Source organism: Adiantum capillus-veneris, chromosome 12 (assembly GCF_014529385.1).
Source record: "Adiantum capillus-veneris isolate H3 chromosome 12, ASM1452938v2, whole genome shotgun sequence".
Lineage (NCBI taxonomy): Eukaryota > Viridiplantae > Streptophyta > Polypodiopsida > Polypodiales > Pteridaceae > Adiantum > Adiantum capillus-veneris.
In genome coordinates, this window is record NC_140942.1 from 148,915,691 (window position 1) to 148,932,734 (window position 17,044).

At 44.2% G+C, this 17,044-nt stretch overlaps 1 protein-coding gene across 5 annotated transcripts in view; it reads left to right on the forward strand.

Annotated features, from left to right (window-relative positions):
• LOC147446669 (uncharacterized) overlaps positions 1 to 17,044 on the forward strand; it is a 137,519-nt gene that overhangs the window by 21,325 nt on the left and 99,150 nt on the right. For 2 of the 5 annotated variants that reach the window (XM_086525863.1, XM_086525864.1), the window contains exons 3-5: positions 10,121 to 10,367; positions 10,541 to 11,267; positions 11,343 to 11,688. In XM_086525863.1, coding sequence (XP_086381989.1) covers positions 10,121 to 10,367; positions 10,541 to 11,267; positions 11,343 to 11,688 — 1,320 coding nt within the window. Of the gene's footprint in view, positions 1 to 10,116; positions 10,368 to 10,540; positions 11,268 to 11,342; positions 11,689 to 17,044 lie in introns of all 5 variants that reach the window. The other 3 variants (XM_086525866.1, XM_086525865.1, XM_086525862.1) reach the window with 2 other exon arrangements.

Sequence of the window (17,044 nt, forward strand, 5' to 3'; positions counted from 1 at the left end):
GGGCAGTGCAAATCTATTGTGAACTGTGAACTGTTTTGAAGTGGTTATTTGGTGCTGTTGTGATTGATTCTTGACTTGGAGTGTCCAAGTCAGTTACAGTGGTATCAGAGCACGGCCGATTCTCTTCTACGGGAAATCCGATCCCCAAATTTTTTTTTCCGCGGCACCTATGGCTTCACACAAGGATCAATCGACTCCCTCTGCATGTGGAGATGCGTGCAGGGATCACAACGAAGATTTCGGCAGAGTATGGCCCGCCTCGGCCTACTCAAGCGGAGCAACAAGAGATGAAACGTCGTCAATTGATCGGCGATGCAACAAAGATGATGCTCAGTTTTGCGAAGGACCCAAAATTGGCAAAATATATGAGCGAGACTTCTTTTCAGGAAGTGCATGCGCAATGGCAGAAAACCACAACACCACCCCCGAAACCCACTCTCAAGAAACCTTTTGATCACAAGCAATATTCAGAGAAGGAATTAGAAGAGGTGGTTGATGCACGGATTGCTCAGCTTTTTGACGCACAGAAGAAAGCCAAAAAGCACGGCAAAAAGCAGAAGAAAGGCACTGACTTCCCGGGTTATTTGGGTCGTCAAACATTTGATAAAGCAAAGAAATAGAAGAAGCGTGTTCGATTTGAAGAAGTACCCAGTTCTTCTTCTTCTTCTTCTGACAGTTCTTCTAGCTCTTCAGATTCGAGCGAAGAAGACAGAAAAGGCAAAAAGCGAAGCAAGAAACAACGCTTCGGAAAGGGCAAGAAAAAGGCAAAGAAGTCTAAATCTCGCCCAGGGAGAGACAGTTCTACAGAGGACTCGTCTATAGATAGTTCAAACTCTGATGACGGCAATTTTTATGCGAACAAGAAGAATTTTTATAAAGCCAACCAGTATGAATTTTTGGAAGATAAAAGCAAGAAAGTTCGAGAGTTTAAGGAAGGTGGACAGTCGATCAAATTTGACACTTTTTCAGGATATAAAGATGCTTCGAAGGCTTTGTCTTTTATACAACAGTTTGACATCGCTTTCGCGGGAGGACGCTACTCAAAGCACTCCAAGATTCGGAGAGCTGCCTCTTATTTTAAGGGGAATGCTCGAACTTGGTGGTTAACGCTTCTTTTAAACAAGACTGCGCCAGTTGAATGCTGAAATTTAAGAAGCTTTTTATTTCTTCTTGGTTGACTCAAGAGTATGAACGCGATATGTGAGCTGCTTGGAACCATCTTCGGATGACCAAGAGAGATACAATGGATGCTTATTACGAGAGATTCTGGAGCTCTTTTCTACCCGCCTCTTCATTAAAGAAGATCTCGTTCAGAGAACAGATTGAGCGGTTTACCTTGGGTCTACCTACAGAGATCCGAGATCACTGTTTGGAACAGAAGTCAACTTCTATTCAGGAGTTGATGAGTCATGCGAAACGGGGCTTTGCCATTCACTCTGGCAGTCTGACCTACCCCACCGATGAGGTCATGACACAACGAGCCGAACAGACTTCAACGAATGAAAGTAGAAAGAGAGAGCAACCAAGAAAACAAGGATGCATGACCCAAGCTTACTCCTCAGGAGAGAGCTCGCTTCATCAGGGAGGGGAAGTGCTTTGGATGCGGGGAACATGGACATATCTCCGCGAAGTGCCCTAATAAGGCACAGAAAGAATAGAACGACAAGGACGACGAAAGGCCTGAGAGTTCGAGAGCAGCTGAGGAACGTGGAAGAAAAGGCAAGATGAAAACAGGATTGGTTCCAGATTGTGTGGGTACCGATCCCAACACCATGGACGAGAGTACATAACTTTGCCGAGCTTGGGGCAAAGTGAAAGACCAAGAAGCCCTGATCTTCTTTGGTGGAGGAGCCAAGGCCAACTTCATTTGACCAGAATTGGCGGCGCGGCTCGAGATCACTCCCGATCGGATGGGACCACTTGCGAAGGCTGTTCTAGCGGCACCCGACAGGGATGTAGCCATTTCCTGTCATTGGCAAAATTCGGTTGCATTGTCAGGGGTATTTGGGGCATGAGGACTTTTTCATAATGCCTTTGGAAGGTTGTGACGTTCTCTAAGGGATTCCCTAGTTCCACAAGAACAACACTATGGTCGATTATCGGGCAAGGAAAGCGACATTGACTATAGAGAAGGGCCGAACCATTGTACTTGATATTAAACTGAAGGGCGAGTTTGTCCCTATTGTATCGGCTTCGACCATTTCTAAATTAATGAAATCCAGTCTGTTTGTTTACTCATCTTTATGAAAGAATTAAGCAAGAAGGATAGGACAAATATGTCTAAACTTGATAAAGAACGCCAAGATTTTCTCCACTCTCATGCCGATTGCTTCTCAGAGGGCCTACCAGGCGAGTTACCACCTGCTCGTCCTGAAGATCATACCATTGATCTGATACCTGGAAGCACACTACCGATGGCGACGATGCGACGACGACGCGCTGAAAACGCAAATGCTGAAATCTGCATTTTCCGGGTTGAATCTACAAACTACGCTGGATCTGACTGTGCGACGAGGATCTGGTGTGGGAAGGTGAGATCTGCGAGGTTTGGGACTTCTGCTGAGGTGTCTTGATGCTGAAAACTGAAAACGCTGGTGCTTCTGGTGGTTCCGTCCTGGTGAATCTGCAAAACGCTGATTTGTCCTGTTGATCCAAAAATGCTAGCCTAAATTCTGTGCTGATTTGCAAAAACTCTATTGATCTGCTGATGCAAACTGCTAATGCTAGGGTTGATCTGTTATCTATTGTCGCCAGAGGATTTGCAAATGCAAAACGCTGGCTGATCTGTACTGCTGAAAACACTAGGTTGCTGCAGCAGAAAACGCTAGGTGTCTGGTGGGGGTCCTACTGAGAAGGTGCCTGTTGAACACACGGTTCCTGTTGCCTCTTCTGCCAAAAAGTGCTAGCGCTAGGTTTCCTTATATACATGCTTGGCTAATTTGCCCTACCCAGTTCCCAACAAAAGCTACTTAAAAATAATAAGTGAAAATGTCAAAAATAGGTCTATGCACTGTAAAAATGCTCTTGATGGGTTCTGACTGAAATCTGATGATCATGCTGTGTGCAACTAGAAGATATGCATCTACTCTAAGTGCCTGAATATGCACGGTCTTCGAACAGACTCACAAAAGCGTCAGAACACTTCCTAATCTAACTGAACCTAACCCATGTCATGAAGTAGCTTGTCCACGTACACATAGGGTTAGATATGCACGTGACATTGGGGCATGCTCCCAGAACGTCGTCTCTGTTTAGGAGGCTGGGTGTGTGGGTATGCCTCTGCAGCCCCTCTTCTTTGCTGCTGCATCATGCAATGTTTGTGTCAGTATAGTAGTAAGCTCCTCTAGAGGTCGCCCTGGCTCCTCAGTGCACAGGCGTCTGTAGATCCCATCTATGGAGACAGAGTTCGTCTCCTGTGTAAAGGTGTAGCGAGTAGGTGCTGCTATCCGTGGTATGTGTGCTACACTAAACTGGAAAGCGATGGTCATCAACACAAGAGAATGATCTACTGCCACACCAACAGGTCTAGGTCCAATTATGAGGTCCTGGATACTAGAGATAAAGCTTTGCTGTGCCATGACATAATCCACTTTGCTGCCTCCATGTCTGTGTGGAAAGCATGTAAAACCTCCCGCAACAGGAAATCTCTGTAGGCCATTCAAAATGGCCAATCCATGTGGAGTCTCCATGTCTATCAAGTGCCGTCCATACTCAGTATGCTCCACATCTTGTGATATTCTAGATAGGCCCATCTCTGCAACATCTAGCTCCCTCAGCATCTCCTCTGAAGTATCATAGAATACTGTCTGGTGATGGGCAGTCCTAGCATTGAAGTCCCCCAGGATGATAATGTCACCATCCCTAGAGAACTCCTATATGTCATCATCCAAAACAGAAAAGGGGGTTGTCCTATAAGTGGTGCATATACTAACGTACTCGAAGGAAAGTAGCAAATAGCATTTTAGAGGTATCTGCCTGTCTCTGCCCTCAGTCTCACCCATATGTACCTAGCCTGCTCATCCCTGCGGGCTATATGTATCAAAGGTTGCAACTCCTCCCTGAATAAGACTGCCACTCTTCTTGAGCCTCGTCCTCTGCGCTCTGATCGAGTTTCTTGTCTGCAAGCTGTCTCCCATTTGTATCCGCTGACATGTGGCATAGACTGCCCAGGGGCCTGATGTGTCTCAGAATAGAAGATGATGTCCCTCCCAGTGAAACTATCCTCAAAAGCACCCACATCAAGGCGTAGAGATCCATTACAATTCCAAGTAGCAACTTTGAGTGTGGTCCCATAGGCCTCCCGCCGTCATGCGGAGCGCCTCTCCATAATAACCACTCGTCCGTCTCTATAGAAGGCCAATTTCCCTTTCTCTTCTTGCATATGAGCAAGGTGAGGTCCCCCAAGGAATATCCCTGTCTTCTTTAGTGTAGGACGCTTCCTCAAGAAATCCTTCTTTGCTTCCATGGAGGGGAAGCGAAAGATCAATGCTCTCCTTGGAAGTCTCCCCATTTTCTTCTCTCTTCTTCCCCACTCTCCATGCCTTTGTGTGAGTGGCCTCACTACCCATCATAATTAGAAGTTCTTTGACTTCCCCCTCCACACCATCACGATCTCTTAGACCGATCACTTGTACATGTAAAGCTCTAGCCTTCCTCCTTTGCTCTTTCTTTAGGGTCATGTTGATGATTGTGGGAGTGAGGATGGCTGTTGGTTCTTTCCCTTTCGCTTTCTTGGCAACTTCTATCCATTTCTCAGCCTCATCTATCTTCTTTTGTGTTTTCGTGATTACATCTACCCAAGGTGACGTCTTCACCTCATGTGCTTCTCTTCTTCTTTGATCTTCCGCACTTGTTCTTTGATGATTTTGAGTTCCTCTATCATCAAGGGTTGGATTTCTCCTTCTTCAAGTCCACTTCCCACTCTAGTTTCCGAAAGCTCTTGCTTGAGGGCCGAGACTTCTTCATGGAGTGCTTGCACTTCTACCTGAAAGTCTTCTTTCTCCTTTTTCCATTGCTTGCTCTCATTGACCATTTGGATGAGGTTGGCCTTTTCTTTCCACAATCCTTCCATCTCTATTTTCTAATCTTTCATCTCGTTTTCCACCTGTGTTATTCTCTCGTTCGTGACCATGAATGTTGCCTTCGGAACCATCGAGGGAGACTTGTGCACGGGTGAGTTGCTCTTGGTCTCCATTACTAGAGAGAGAGAGAGAGAGAGAGAGAGAGAGAGAGAGAGAGAGAGAGAGAGAGAGAGAGAGAGAGAGAGAGAGAGAGAGACTAAAACAACCAAAAAATACAAGATACCCTAAAAAACAGCAAGAAACAGGTCTACTATTGATTGCACAAATCTCTACAATGGTCTAAATGCAATGGTCTTGCCGACGAAGTCGACGACGATGACGACGATGACGAGACGGTGGACTGAAAACTGAAAACGCTAGGGACTGAATTCTGCAAATCAGCTATCTGCTGAATTTTGACTCTATGTCGATGACAACGGCGATGACAACGACGCGATGACGATGCGCTGAAAACGCAGATGCTGAAATATGCGAATAGCGGGCTGATCAGACCGTGCGGCGAGGATCTGCTGGGGGAAGGTGAGATCTGCGAGGTTTGGGGACTGCGATGCAGAGTTTGACTGCTGAAATCCGAAAACGTTGATGTAAATGATGGTTATGTCGCCAAGAACAGCAAACACTAGAGCCGATCTTTTCTTCCAAAAATGCTAAGCTTGATGAGGTATCTGCTGCAAAAACGCTTGGCAATCTACTGCAGAAAACGCTAGGGCTGATCTGCTGCAAAAACGCCAGAGGTCTTGATGGCTGAAAAACGCTAGGTTGTCCTGCCGGGGTTCTTGCTGAGAAGGTGCATTGTCAGACATTGGGTCTCTGCTACCTCTTCTGTCAGAAAGTGCTAGTGCTAGTTTTCTTATATATTACCTTAGCCAATTTTCCCTACCTAGTTTCCCAACAAAGTCACTTACTAATAATAAGTGAAAAATGGCTAAAATAGGGAAAATGGATTCTGTGCACTGTAAAATGCTCATGATGGCTACTGACTGTCATGTTGATGATCATGCTGTGTGCAACCAGAGGATATGCAACTACTCTAAGTGCTTGGACATGCACGGCTTGCGCACAGGCTCACAAAGGTGCCAGAACACTTCCTAAGATGATATGAACCCTATACCTCCACATGCTCATAGGGTTAGATGTGCATGTGACAGATATAGAGGCCATTTAGAACAAAATGCTCCTCTGACTGCAGCCTGCGTCGAGTGTACAAATAAAGGTTTCTCAAACAACAAATAATTATCTTTTCAATACTTCTCTCGGGAAAGCCCAAGCCATGAGTAAAGCACAACTTTTCAATCACCAGTTTGTCTTGAATACTCCTCCTAGGAAAGCCCGAGCCATGAGTATAGCACATCTTTTCAATTACAGTTTCCATTTGAATACCAGGAAAGCCCAAGCCATGAGTATCCAAAGATTTCGAAAAGTATTGAAACCAACATCAAAACGAGAATCAAGCAATCTCAAATTGGCACCGAAACAAGTTCAAAATTAAGAAAAACCATTTCGAACGAATTCTAGACAATATACTTAGACAATTTCTCAAGCACAATTTCAAGCAAATGGTTCTTCTCGGTGGAAAAGAGTGGATCTCCAGTTCCATGCTTTGAAATGCTTCCTGTATTACCTGTTGTCTGCGAAAAGCACCCGAAACATAATTTTGACCCATGATGCAGAAACCTTAATTTGTTGCTGAAAACTCTAATTTAAAAAAATTGTCGGAATCAATATATGCTCGCGTCAATACGTAGGGCTCGTTAAGAGGATCAACTTTGAGTTTTGTTGCATATCCGAATTCTTAATCGTTGAAGAGATTTCTAGAGGCCTTTTGCAAGACAGAAAGGTTTCACAAAGTATGTTTTTAGAGCTTTTTAGGGAAAAAACGAACTCCTTTTTCTTCTTCTCCTCCTCTTGTCATTTCTTCTCCATCCTACCCTATAGCTTCCATCTGTAGATTCATGTAGGTCCAGTTTTCCCACGAGGAAAGGGAAAAAAGATTCTGGAGGTGCCATCTTACTTTGTCTACTCTTGAGGGAGTATGCTTTCCAAAAAGCACACGCTTGAAGCTCTAATACCACTGTAACGGGACGGGCACCACGTGGCGTGCCAACTGAAAAGAACAGACTGAACAGACTCTTAGGCACTTCAAAACAACTGAGCTGAAAGAGAGACTTCACACGAGACACGGAGTGGCATAGTTATACTCCCAGAGTGCACTGGCCCCAATTCGTGGTTCCTCTTTCGGTATTTCTTTATCTTTCCTCAACAAGGTACAACATGTGCGACTTTTCTCTGCATCTGGTAGCATGCCAGAGAGTGAGCCCTTAGTACATATTTAAAGGCCCTTGCCCATCCAAAAGCAGTTACATGAAAAACCGTAGGTTCTAAAAGCATCTGTTCCCCAAAAGCTCAGGGGATATCCGTACAATAGCGCCACGTCATCAATTGTCAGCGCAATTCACGGATTTTTGTATAGATGGCACATTAGCATGTTAGCACAAATTGTGGGCATCCATACAGCAAGCCACATCATCACTCTTTACGCATTGTTGGAAGTGTGTATGTGCTTGATTTACTCTAGGCCCCTGCAACTCGGGCTCCATAAGTTGTCGGGGGTTAGGATTAAAATCCTAAACCATTTTAATGATTGGGCCACTCGTCGAGGATGTGTAAGTTGGTGAGGACTTCTTCTTCTTTTGCTAGAGTCTAGGCCCCTTGAGCGAGATCTATAGGTTGGCTAGGGTCTTTAGTGGCTTGACACGTCAGCAATGTGACAATAGAAGTAATGGTCAACTGTCTTGAGTGTTCTCTATTCCCCTATGCCCAACGTTAGGAGGATGGTCAACACCTTTTGCCTCAAACCACATGGAACACACATCTAGTTTTGTTTTGTAGCAAATAAAGTGATTATTATTTTTATTTCTTTTTCTTTTCTTGTGTCCCTTGCTTTTATAGTTTTATGAGTGCATTATTCCCTCTTATAATTTGTGAGTTCACATTATTTTGAACTTATGAAGGTATATATATATCATGAGAGAATACCCAAAAACTGCCGCTAGGTTTGGGAAAGTGTCCGTATGCGCTGGGAAAGTCACCTTTGTCATGGGGATTTTGTCTGTGAAGCCTCCTACTGTGGTTATGTTGCCGAAATCGGGCTAGAGTAGGCCATTTCCAGCCCGGTAAAAGCGGGGCAGCTCGTAGGAACTTGCAGGTTTTCTCCCAAGTTTTATAAGAATAAAGAAATATTGGAAGGGGTGCCAATCTTTGGGGCGTACAGAGTGTCGCTGTCTGCTTGGTAGCACTCTAGCTGCCAAGCCGTGCTTTGTTTGGAGTGTTAATTGCAGTCACAAGTTTATTTGTGAAGTTTTCCTCTATGTCGTAAAATCAAGTAAAGTTATCAAGTAAAGAATCGGGTGAAAGCTAAAGTCTACCGCGCTACGGGCTGGCTTCATCCAATGTAACCTTGACAATGGAAGCGAAGCTACCAATGAATGATAGGCGTTATTACAATTTCATGCCTTGGTGCCGCCGACACTACATCCATCTGTGGTGCCATATCTTTGGGCTTTACTCCCAAACGAGGCTCCATCTCTGTAGAAATAAAGTTGGCCTTCACTCCGCTGTTGAAGAAGACCCCGGCTTCCTGATCTTGTACCTCACCCCTCGTTCTATAGAGCTCAATTCTCTCATCCTGGTGGTCCATAAAATTTGCAACAACTATTGCTTTTATCTTTGCCTTCTTCGCTGCTCATTCTTCTGCTGCTTTTGATGTCTCAGGCTTGTCTTCGGACTTTTCCTCTTTCTTGGGCACTTTGCCAAAATGTGCCCTACTTGAATGCAACCCTAGCACTTCCTTGCTTGAAGAACTGTGCCTTTTGCTCAGCAGATATCTATGGAACAATGTCTTTCTTCATGTGTACTAGCTTCTTACCCTTCTTCTTCCCTTTGGAAGTCTTTGTCTCGGCTGACTTGGAAGTCACCCGTGTGGAGTGCCAAGGAGCTTGTCAATAAAGCCAAACTTTCCAAAGCATGATCCATGAGCTGCTGGATAGTGTAAGATCTCTCCTTCAGGCAATAACTTTGTGGCTCGTTGGTAAGCCACATCGCTTCATCTGTTTTTTCAAAGAGGCCTTCATGAAAGAAGCCACTGGTAGAAAAGTGTCTGAAAACCTTTGGTTCTACACACTCTGTCATACTAAGATGGTTCCATGCTGACCACCACTGTGAAGAAAATAGCCGCTTAAACCACTGTGAAGAAAATAGCCACTGGTAGAAAAGTGTCTCAAAACCTTTGGTTCTACACTCTCTGTCATACTAAGATGGTTCCATGCTGACCACCACCCAATTGCGAGGTGCATCATCATCCTCATCTTCGTCTTCATCCCAATCTTCATCTTTGTTCTCGTCTTCATTTTCTGCCGGATAATTATAGCGCTTTCTGTGCCGGTGAGAAACTGATCTCTTCTTCTGCAGTCTCTGAATCTCATCTTCTTCCTCAATGTCATCCAAGTCATCATCGTAGTCAGCTGGCACCCATAAGGAGAAACCCCCAAAAAGTCAACGCTTTCAGTCACAGAGGCCAAAAAGCAGTACGTGGACCAAAGTGCCACATCAGCAGCCTGCGAATTATGTCATGATTCCCACCGTGATTCTTTATCCAATTCCCTGGATCGTATGGATCTGCTTTTCACCTTTGTATGGTCGGGTGGTATTGCTATGTCATCACTTCTGACAGTTTCTTTAGTTTCAACCTGGAGACCTGACTTTATATTATATGTGCATGTATCCATGCTATATAGTCTCAGCGTTTAGGTCAACAGCCGCAAGTTTCGGACCGACAGGGTGTATGATTAAAATGGATTGACCAACCAACTTAGAGTGCCCTGTCCCTTCTCTTCTCTCCCCCCTCCCCCTATACACATCTTGAGTTCCATCCATATGCAATTTTCACTTAAACTGAGGTACACATACTATGTTAAGCTTTTTCATTCATGTCTGCTACTACGACGTATAACATTCTGATTAAAGCATTTTCATGAAGGGAGATATGTGGGTTGCTGCCCTCCCTGCTTCCACCGCAAGGAAAGATGCTATTAGAGTAGTGGCCAAGGATCATCGGAGAAGGAAAGACACAAGTGATGATTGCATTGAAATATATCCGAGCCGACGACATGCCCAACTTCAAAACAATGTATTAACACTTGTGGCAGAGGATGGGTGTGAAGAGCGCATAGATTTGAGAGGTTGCAGTGTCCAGTCTGTTTCCGGTGGAAAAGAAATGGCCCGAAAATGGTTAGTCTTGTTGCCATATTGAAATTGTCTCATTTGACTGTGTTTCTGGGTCCTCTGTCTTTATCCAAGTTTACGCATGTGCTTCTTTTCTGTTTACTTGTTTAAATTATCGACATTTCGTTTGGATTGTTGTGGAGCAACAATTAGTCAACTTTTTGCGTGGTTTACTGAAGGGCTAAAAAATATCCTATTCAGCTCGAAAGCTTCAATCAGCATCTCCTGGTGAAAAGCTCAGTATGCTTACTGTACTTTGAAACAAGCTGGGAAAAGGAAACATGGTGTCAGGTGCTGCGTGCAGCGGCAGGGTGGAGCACAGAAAAGGGAAATTGGTACGTTGATCAAAAGAGGGAGTTTCATGATTATTGTTCACGAGTAGACAAAGCATATCCAACTTTTGCCAAGTTTGCTGGGGTCAAAAGTAAGCATTTAGAGGATGACAAAGCTGGAAAACTTGATAAAAACATGGCGGCTGCTCTATCAAGAAGGCAAAGGATCTGGAGGAGAATCACCAAAAAGAGCTTATCCAAGGAAAGTGCCTTTGTTTACAAAGAGGGGAGTGGGGCTGGAGATCTGAGTTCGAGTTTAGTCGTGTCTAAGGCTGGGCCCGAGAGGCAAGATGAGTCCATAAAGCAGCCATCCTTAGCATCCTACTCGTTGGACAGCTCTTTTGGGTATGAGAGTGCAGGCAGCTCCTCATTCCAGTCTAACTCTGAGAAGAACTTTGTCGAAGACGGTCACAGCTTGTCTGATTCATGGAGGAGTGACTACCAAATTGTACCAGACTTGGCCATGACTGTATCTGACCAAGGCACAATGTGCTGGAACTTGATTTGCTCTAGACTTTTCTTTGATGGCTATCATAGCTTAAGGTTTCAAGAGGCTTGCCACAAACTGATTCAGGCAGGTTCCTTAACTTTGTACCTGCATTATTTGAATGAAAAGACACATTCTGATTGTCATTTGTTTACTCTACAGAAGCAGTTTTCAAAAATTGTAACACCGGCATATATGGGCAAAATTAATTGTACAAAACTAGAACTCGGTTCAATACCTCCAATCATCCATAGCATGCAAGTTCTCCCAAAAGATTCGGATTTTATATGTTCTTTTGATGCTGTTGTGGAATACTCTGGTGGTTTGCAAATCAAGATAGATACGCGGTTGGATGTACGAGATTCTGCTTCTCAAGAGAAGGTTCTAAATCAAAGTTTAGAACCTACACTAGCTGGGGCAGCAGCGGCAGATATTCTAAGGGCAGGCTTGGAAACAATTGGAAGTAGTGCTGATACCAATGTGGTGCGTTCTACTGATACAGAATCAGGTATAAGATCCATCTCTACATTTCTTAAGCTTTCACTGAGTGAAGAGTCTTTTTTAGTAACACTCTAGCCACTCTATCCAAATTGAGTGTTTTTTAAAAGTGTCTAGGGTTTTCTTTCTGTATTCTTCAAGTAAAGTTTTGTCAACAGACAGAGGTTTCATGTTTTTCGGAGTAGTCTTAACAGCTTAGGTTGCGTCCATTGATTTGCAACAGCATTTCAGGTTTAGACCTTATGAGCTTGAGTTGTGACATTCAAGGCCATATGTCTTTGCCTCTCAGAACTTTGCATCGATGCATGATTGTGTGTGGGAGCGGAGCATGTATTGGTTCCTAGGGATGACTATAGTGGGGCTGCCTAGTATTTATAAAAAACAAGATCCTTCTATTAGTTCGTTAAACTACCCAATGGGCTGCATCTCCCCCAGCAAAAGAGCACACTGCTCAAAGGAAAATGGAGATGCATTGTACAAGCAGTCTTCTATTAGTTTGTTAAACTGCCCAATGGGCTGCATCTCCCTGTCAAGAGAGTACACTGCTCAGAGGAAAATGGAGATGCTTTGTACAAGCATCGTCTCAGAAATTAGTGAAGAGCAACAAAGATTGGGAAAAAAAGGAGGTACGAGCTGGAGGCCTTGCAGAAGGATGGCAAGAGGTGGAAGTATTGGAGGATGTAGCAAATCAAGAATGTCATCTATGTTCTGGAGCACGAGATTTTGGAGAGAAGAGACTTGCAACCTATACCATTCATTGACATTGGGGAAGCAAGCATTGAAACAAAAGGAAAGCATGTGGTGCTTAGATATTTAAATTTGCAAGAAAACATTGAAGTTATGAAGCAAACCTGCTCACTATGACGTACCAAAGTATGAACGGCAGATGAGCTCACACCTCTTCAACTCAAGTCGAAGAAAGAAGAATTGGCTATGGTTAATGAGGCCAGGAAACAACGAAAATGAAAAAGTGCCACTATGGTAAAGTCTTCATCGAGGAGTTTCAGATGTCAAGATGGACAAAGGCTGGTTATTCATACATGTTATTGGGTGGAATACCTACAATCTAATCCTTGGAGCTAGTTAATGATCTACATGATATGTCCATAGGTCGAATGTGGCCTCCCGTGGATGTTAATATAGTCTTTCTTTCTTTCTTTCATTCTTGAATCTTAATCAGTCGGGCATGGGTGATCTCATAAAAGACTTCCTCCACCATCCCAAATCATCTCACTGAGGAGCACTCTCAGGAATAGTGAGTGATTGACTCCTCTCTCTTGCTCCCTCCCCAACAACCAAGATAATCGGAGCATAGTTTGTGGAGCTGCCTTCTAAAATGGTTGTGGACATCCTCGTGCATTAAGGACGTCACGCAAATAGAAACAATCCATGCGCGAAAGATTGGCACCCCAAGGCGTCGTTTAGAACGAGAAAAAGCCAAGTTCCCCGAGCCGCACAAAGGCCTCATGCTACCATACATGAGACAATTGCAAAGGCATACATAATCTCTCCCATGTTGCAAGCTCACTGCCATGCACTGTAGTGTGATTGCCCCTCACTCTATCAGATGGGTCCAACATGCTGAAAGAAATTCACCCCAACACACCAATGCTGCGTGGCTCGTTAAGCATGAGAAGTTTTAGTCTGAAACTGGGCAAAAGCACTAGCATGATTGGAGGCATAGACATTTAACAAGCCAACTGTCTTGCCCTGAAACCTCAGTGTAAGCCACTAAGCTCTTCCAAGCATAAGGACACCTTGTCCACAATGGCATGCAGCCAAGAATCCACAATAGAAGAGGTTTATACTCCCCCTTAGGGACCCATAGGGCCTAAGTTAGTAGACCAGAATGTTTCATATTGATCGCCGAGTAAGAGCCCACAATGGCTCTTGGATAGGTGATGTTATTGAATCAACAGGTAATCAATGCAATCTTCCATCAAGTGCGCTGAAGCGTTTGTCTTAATTAACCACAATAACCCATCAATTGCGGTCTCTCAATCTGTTAAAACAGGCTTGGACACTTCAAACGAGAAATCAATAGCAACACATGACAGAAACTGCAAAATCAATAGCAACATAGAGAGAGAGAGAGAGAGAGAGAGAGAGAGAGAGAGAGAGAGAGAGGCCAAAGTGACCTATGAGACCAGAAAGTTGCAATGTGGTGGATCTGATACAAAGTCAGAGTAACAAGATGACAAGGTGGGGTCACCAAAGGAAAGTACTCGACAACTCAGCTACATTGCATTTTTTAATGCGGTCCCAGTGGGCATTGATGGTCAGATGACCAATGGGAGCCCAACGGAAGCATCTCCTAAAATTTAGGGAAGTGCTATTCTGGGCCATGAATCTATTCGTGTCATTAGCTTCAGAATAACAACTGGAACATTTTATTACTCTGCTGCAAAGTCAATTGATGCACTAGTTAAGAGATTTTTAAGCGGGAAGCCCAATGCGGGGAAATTGCATGCATGTGCTAAGTGGCACTTTTTTGCCAATTTACCCTAGCCTGGGAGAACTGAACTCGTGACTGACGTTTTGGAACAGTTTTGGAGGCTGATAACTTTGATTTTCAGCCATTTCTCTCCATTTTTGAGCTTCCCATGACTTTACCTAGGACCAAGGAGCTCATTTTCAGCATTGGAAGGCATCAGTATCCGTGTTTACAGGGCCGTTTTGCTGCATTTTCAGCGATACGCAGGTTTTGACAGCCATGGAAATCTTCCCCTTTTTTCATCTATTTGTTCACAGATGCATTACAGGTCAAGCGCAGAAGAGGGGGCACTCGATTATGCTGGGGGGATATGCTTCATTGAGAACCTGTCATAGGTTAAGAGCTATGGAGTGCTTTCTTTCCCTCTCATGTATATTGTGGTGCTAGAAGTGATGCCCTGCACACTACACATTGCTCTCGCTCTCTCTCTCTCTCTCTCTCTCTCTCTCTCCCCTACGTGCAGTTATGTGATGCCCCACAAGAGGGCTTTTCATTTGACTGATGTACAACTGTGTGGTTTCATGCTTTTGTGCTGAGGCAAGAGCCTCCTTGAGCCGGAATAGGTCCAAAGCAGGCATCGGTGAGGGTCATAACCGCATCGTAGAGGCGCGTTTTCAACGCTGTGTATGTGCTGTAAATTGATTGTTTTTCAGCCATACGGACGCTTGAACCATTGGGAATAGTGCCCCACTGGCAGCGGACAGTTAGAGGACTGTTTGGGGCTGAAAATAGGGCAAAAACCAGTAAATACAGCGTGCTGAATTTACTGTTTTTGGGTAGGAATCAGAGGGTTTATGCCAGTGGAAGCGAGTTCCAGCGGGGGAATTGGTTTCGCGCGAGTTTTGGGGCTGTTATGTTGCCGAAATTTGGCCAAAATAGTTGGTATCTAGTTGGATACAGGTAAAGGATTCCCAGGACTCTACTCTGTAATTTACCCTCTCAAAGTATAAAGAAATACCGAAAGGGGCGCCAATTTTGGGGCCTACAGCTTGTGGGCATCTGCTAGGAGCAATTTAGCTTCCGAGCTGTGTGTGTGCTTAAGTGTTAATTCCCGTCGCAGGTTCCCTTTGCAAAGTGCTCTGTGTGTGTGTCTAAAGTAAAGTAAAGAATTTTGGGTGAAAGCAAAAGCCTACCGCCCTACGGGCCGGTTTCAAAGACACATCTCTCTCTCTTGCAAAATTCAAGTACGCGGAAACACACTTTTTCATTACTTTCTTAAGTGCAATGTGGTTGGCAATGGGAAGTTTCCAGTCACCTCATCCGCAATTACAACATATTGCTTTCCTTTGTGGTCAAAGGACATGGTTTTTTGAACATAGTCAAGAATGGGATGCATCTTGTAGTGCCGGCATTCCCAAGATGACATCAGATCCTTCAAGTGAAGCTAGTAAGAAAGACTCTTGATCTTTGTAGTTATCGACCTTTAAATTCAGCTTCCCTATGATTGGATCAGAACTAGAGTTTTGCCCTTTGAAAGCAGATGTTGCTTGAATAGAAACTCCAAAACGGTTGGGGTGTAAATTGAGATCTTCGGCTAACTTGGTAGAGATGAAGTTGTCCGTATTGCTTGGGTCAAATAGGATAAGTGCCCGCTGATTGTTGATGCTACCCCATGCTTTGAGAAGAGATCTTTCTTTCCCATCTTTGGTTGTATTCCCTTGTACATCTAGGACTGCATTGGAAGAAGGTGGTTGCGGGGTTTTGGTAGGGCAATCACCCTTCATATGTCCAATTTGTCCACACTTGAAACATCTTCCTTCGCTGATGTAGGTTCTCAATTATGGAGGAGAGAGCTATTTCCCTTTCTTGGGCTAGTTTGGCTTTGCTTTTGCATCGGATGCGGTTCTTTTCTTCTTTTGAGAAGAAGTGGAAGTAGGTTGTTCATAGAGAGCCTTTTGCTTGGCATGGTAGGTGCTTTGCTCCATCTTCCTGGGAGTTTCCTTCTTGTGTATAGCATCAGCTATGCGAGCTGATTCCATAAGTATTTGTAGGTTTCCTAAAGGATAAAGCTTCATAGCCTTTTGCAAAGCTTCATGCAACCCGGTTTCAAACTTCTGCATCTTCTCCGAATCTTCAATCTTCTTGAATGGGGTAACTTTCAAGAGAACGTCGTAAAACTTGTCCACATATTGTGGAACAGTTTCATTTCCTAACTGAAAAAGTCGATCCCATTCTTTCTTTACTTCTTCCTTATAATTTGGAGGGAGGAATTGAGCATAGAACTCCTTCTTGAAATCAGTCCAATCCTGAGGCTTGCGTTTTTCAAGGATCAGAGTCAACCACCAACTGCTGGTTGTGCCTTTTAGGTACATACTGACATGGCGAAGCTTGGACCTTTCCTTAAAATTTCCTTTAGCAAATGCAACTTCAAACTGGTGATGAAAGCTAAAGCTTTGTTGTCATCCCGTTGTCCGTTGTAGGTCTCGAATTTCACATTTTTGTCACCTCACTTGAATGATTTCTGCTTGTGGTGCTTCTTCTTATGATGCTCCTTCTTTCTGCCTTTGGATTCCTTGTAGTCGGGAGCTTTTATCCTTTGACTGCACTTCCTGCTGCGGCGGATCGTCAAGGAACATGTCCTCTGGAGAGATTGTCATCCATATCTTTCATAAAAGAAAACTGAGGAGAATCAGGAGGATCCTGCTCTTGAACCTTTGGATTAAACCGCACATGACGTTCTGGAGGCATCTTTTGTCTCTCGTGCATGCGGGAGGTTCCAATTAAAGGATCTTTCTTTGGTTCTTGTGTCTTTGGGTTTTGCGGGATTTCTACCGATCCCATAGGCACTTTCTCCTTTCCTTTCTCAAGGGTATGGAGAATCTTTTGAATTTCTGGATGGGAGAGAGCTTTTTGCAACTCTGCCACCTGTTGC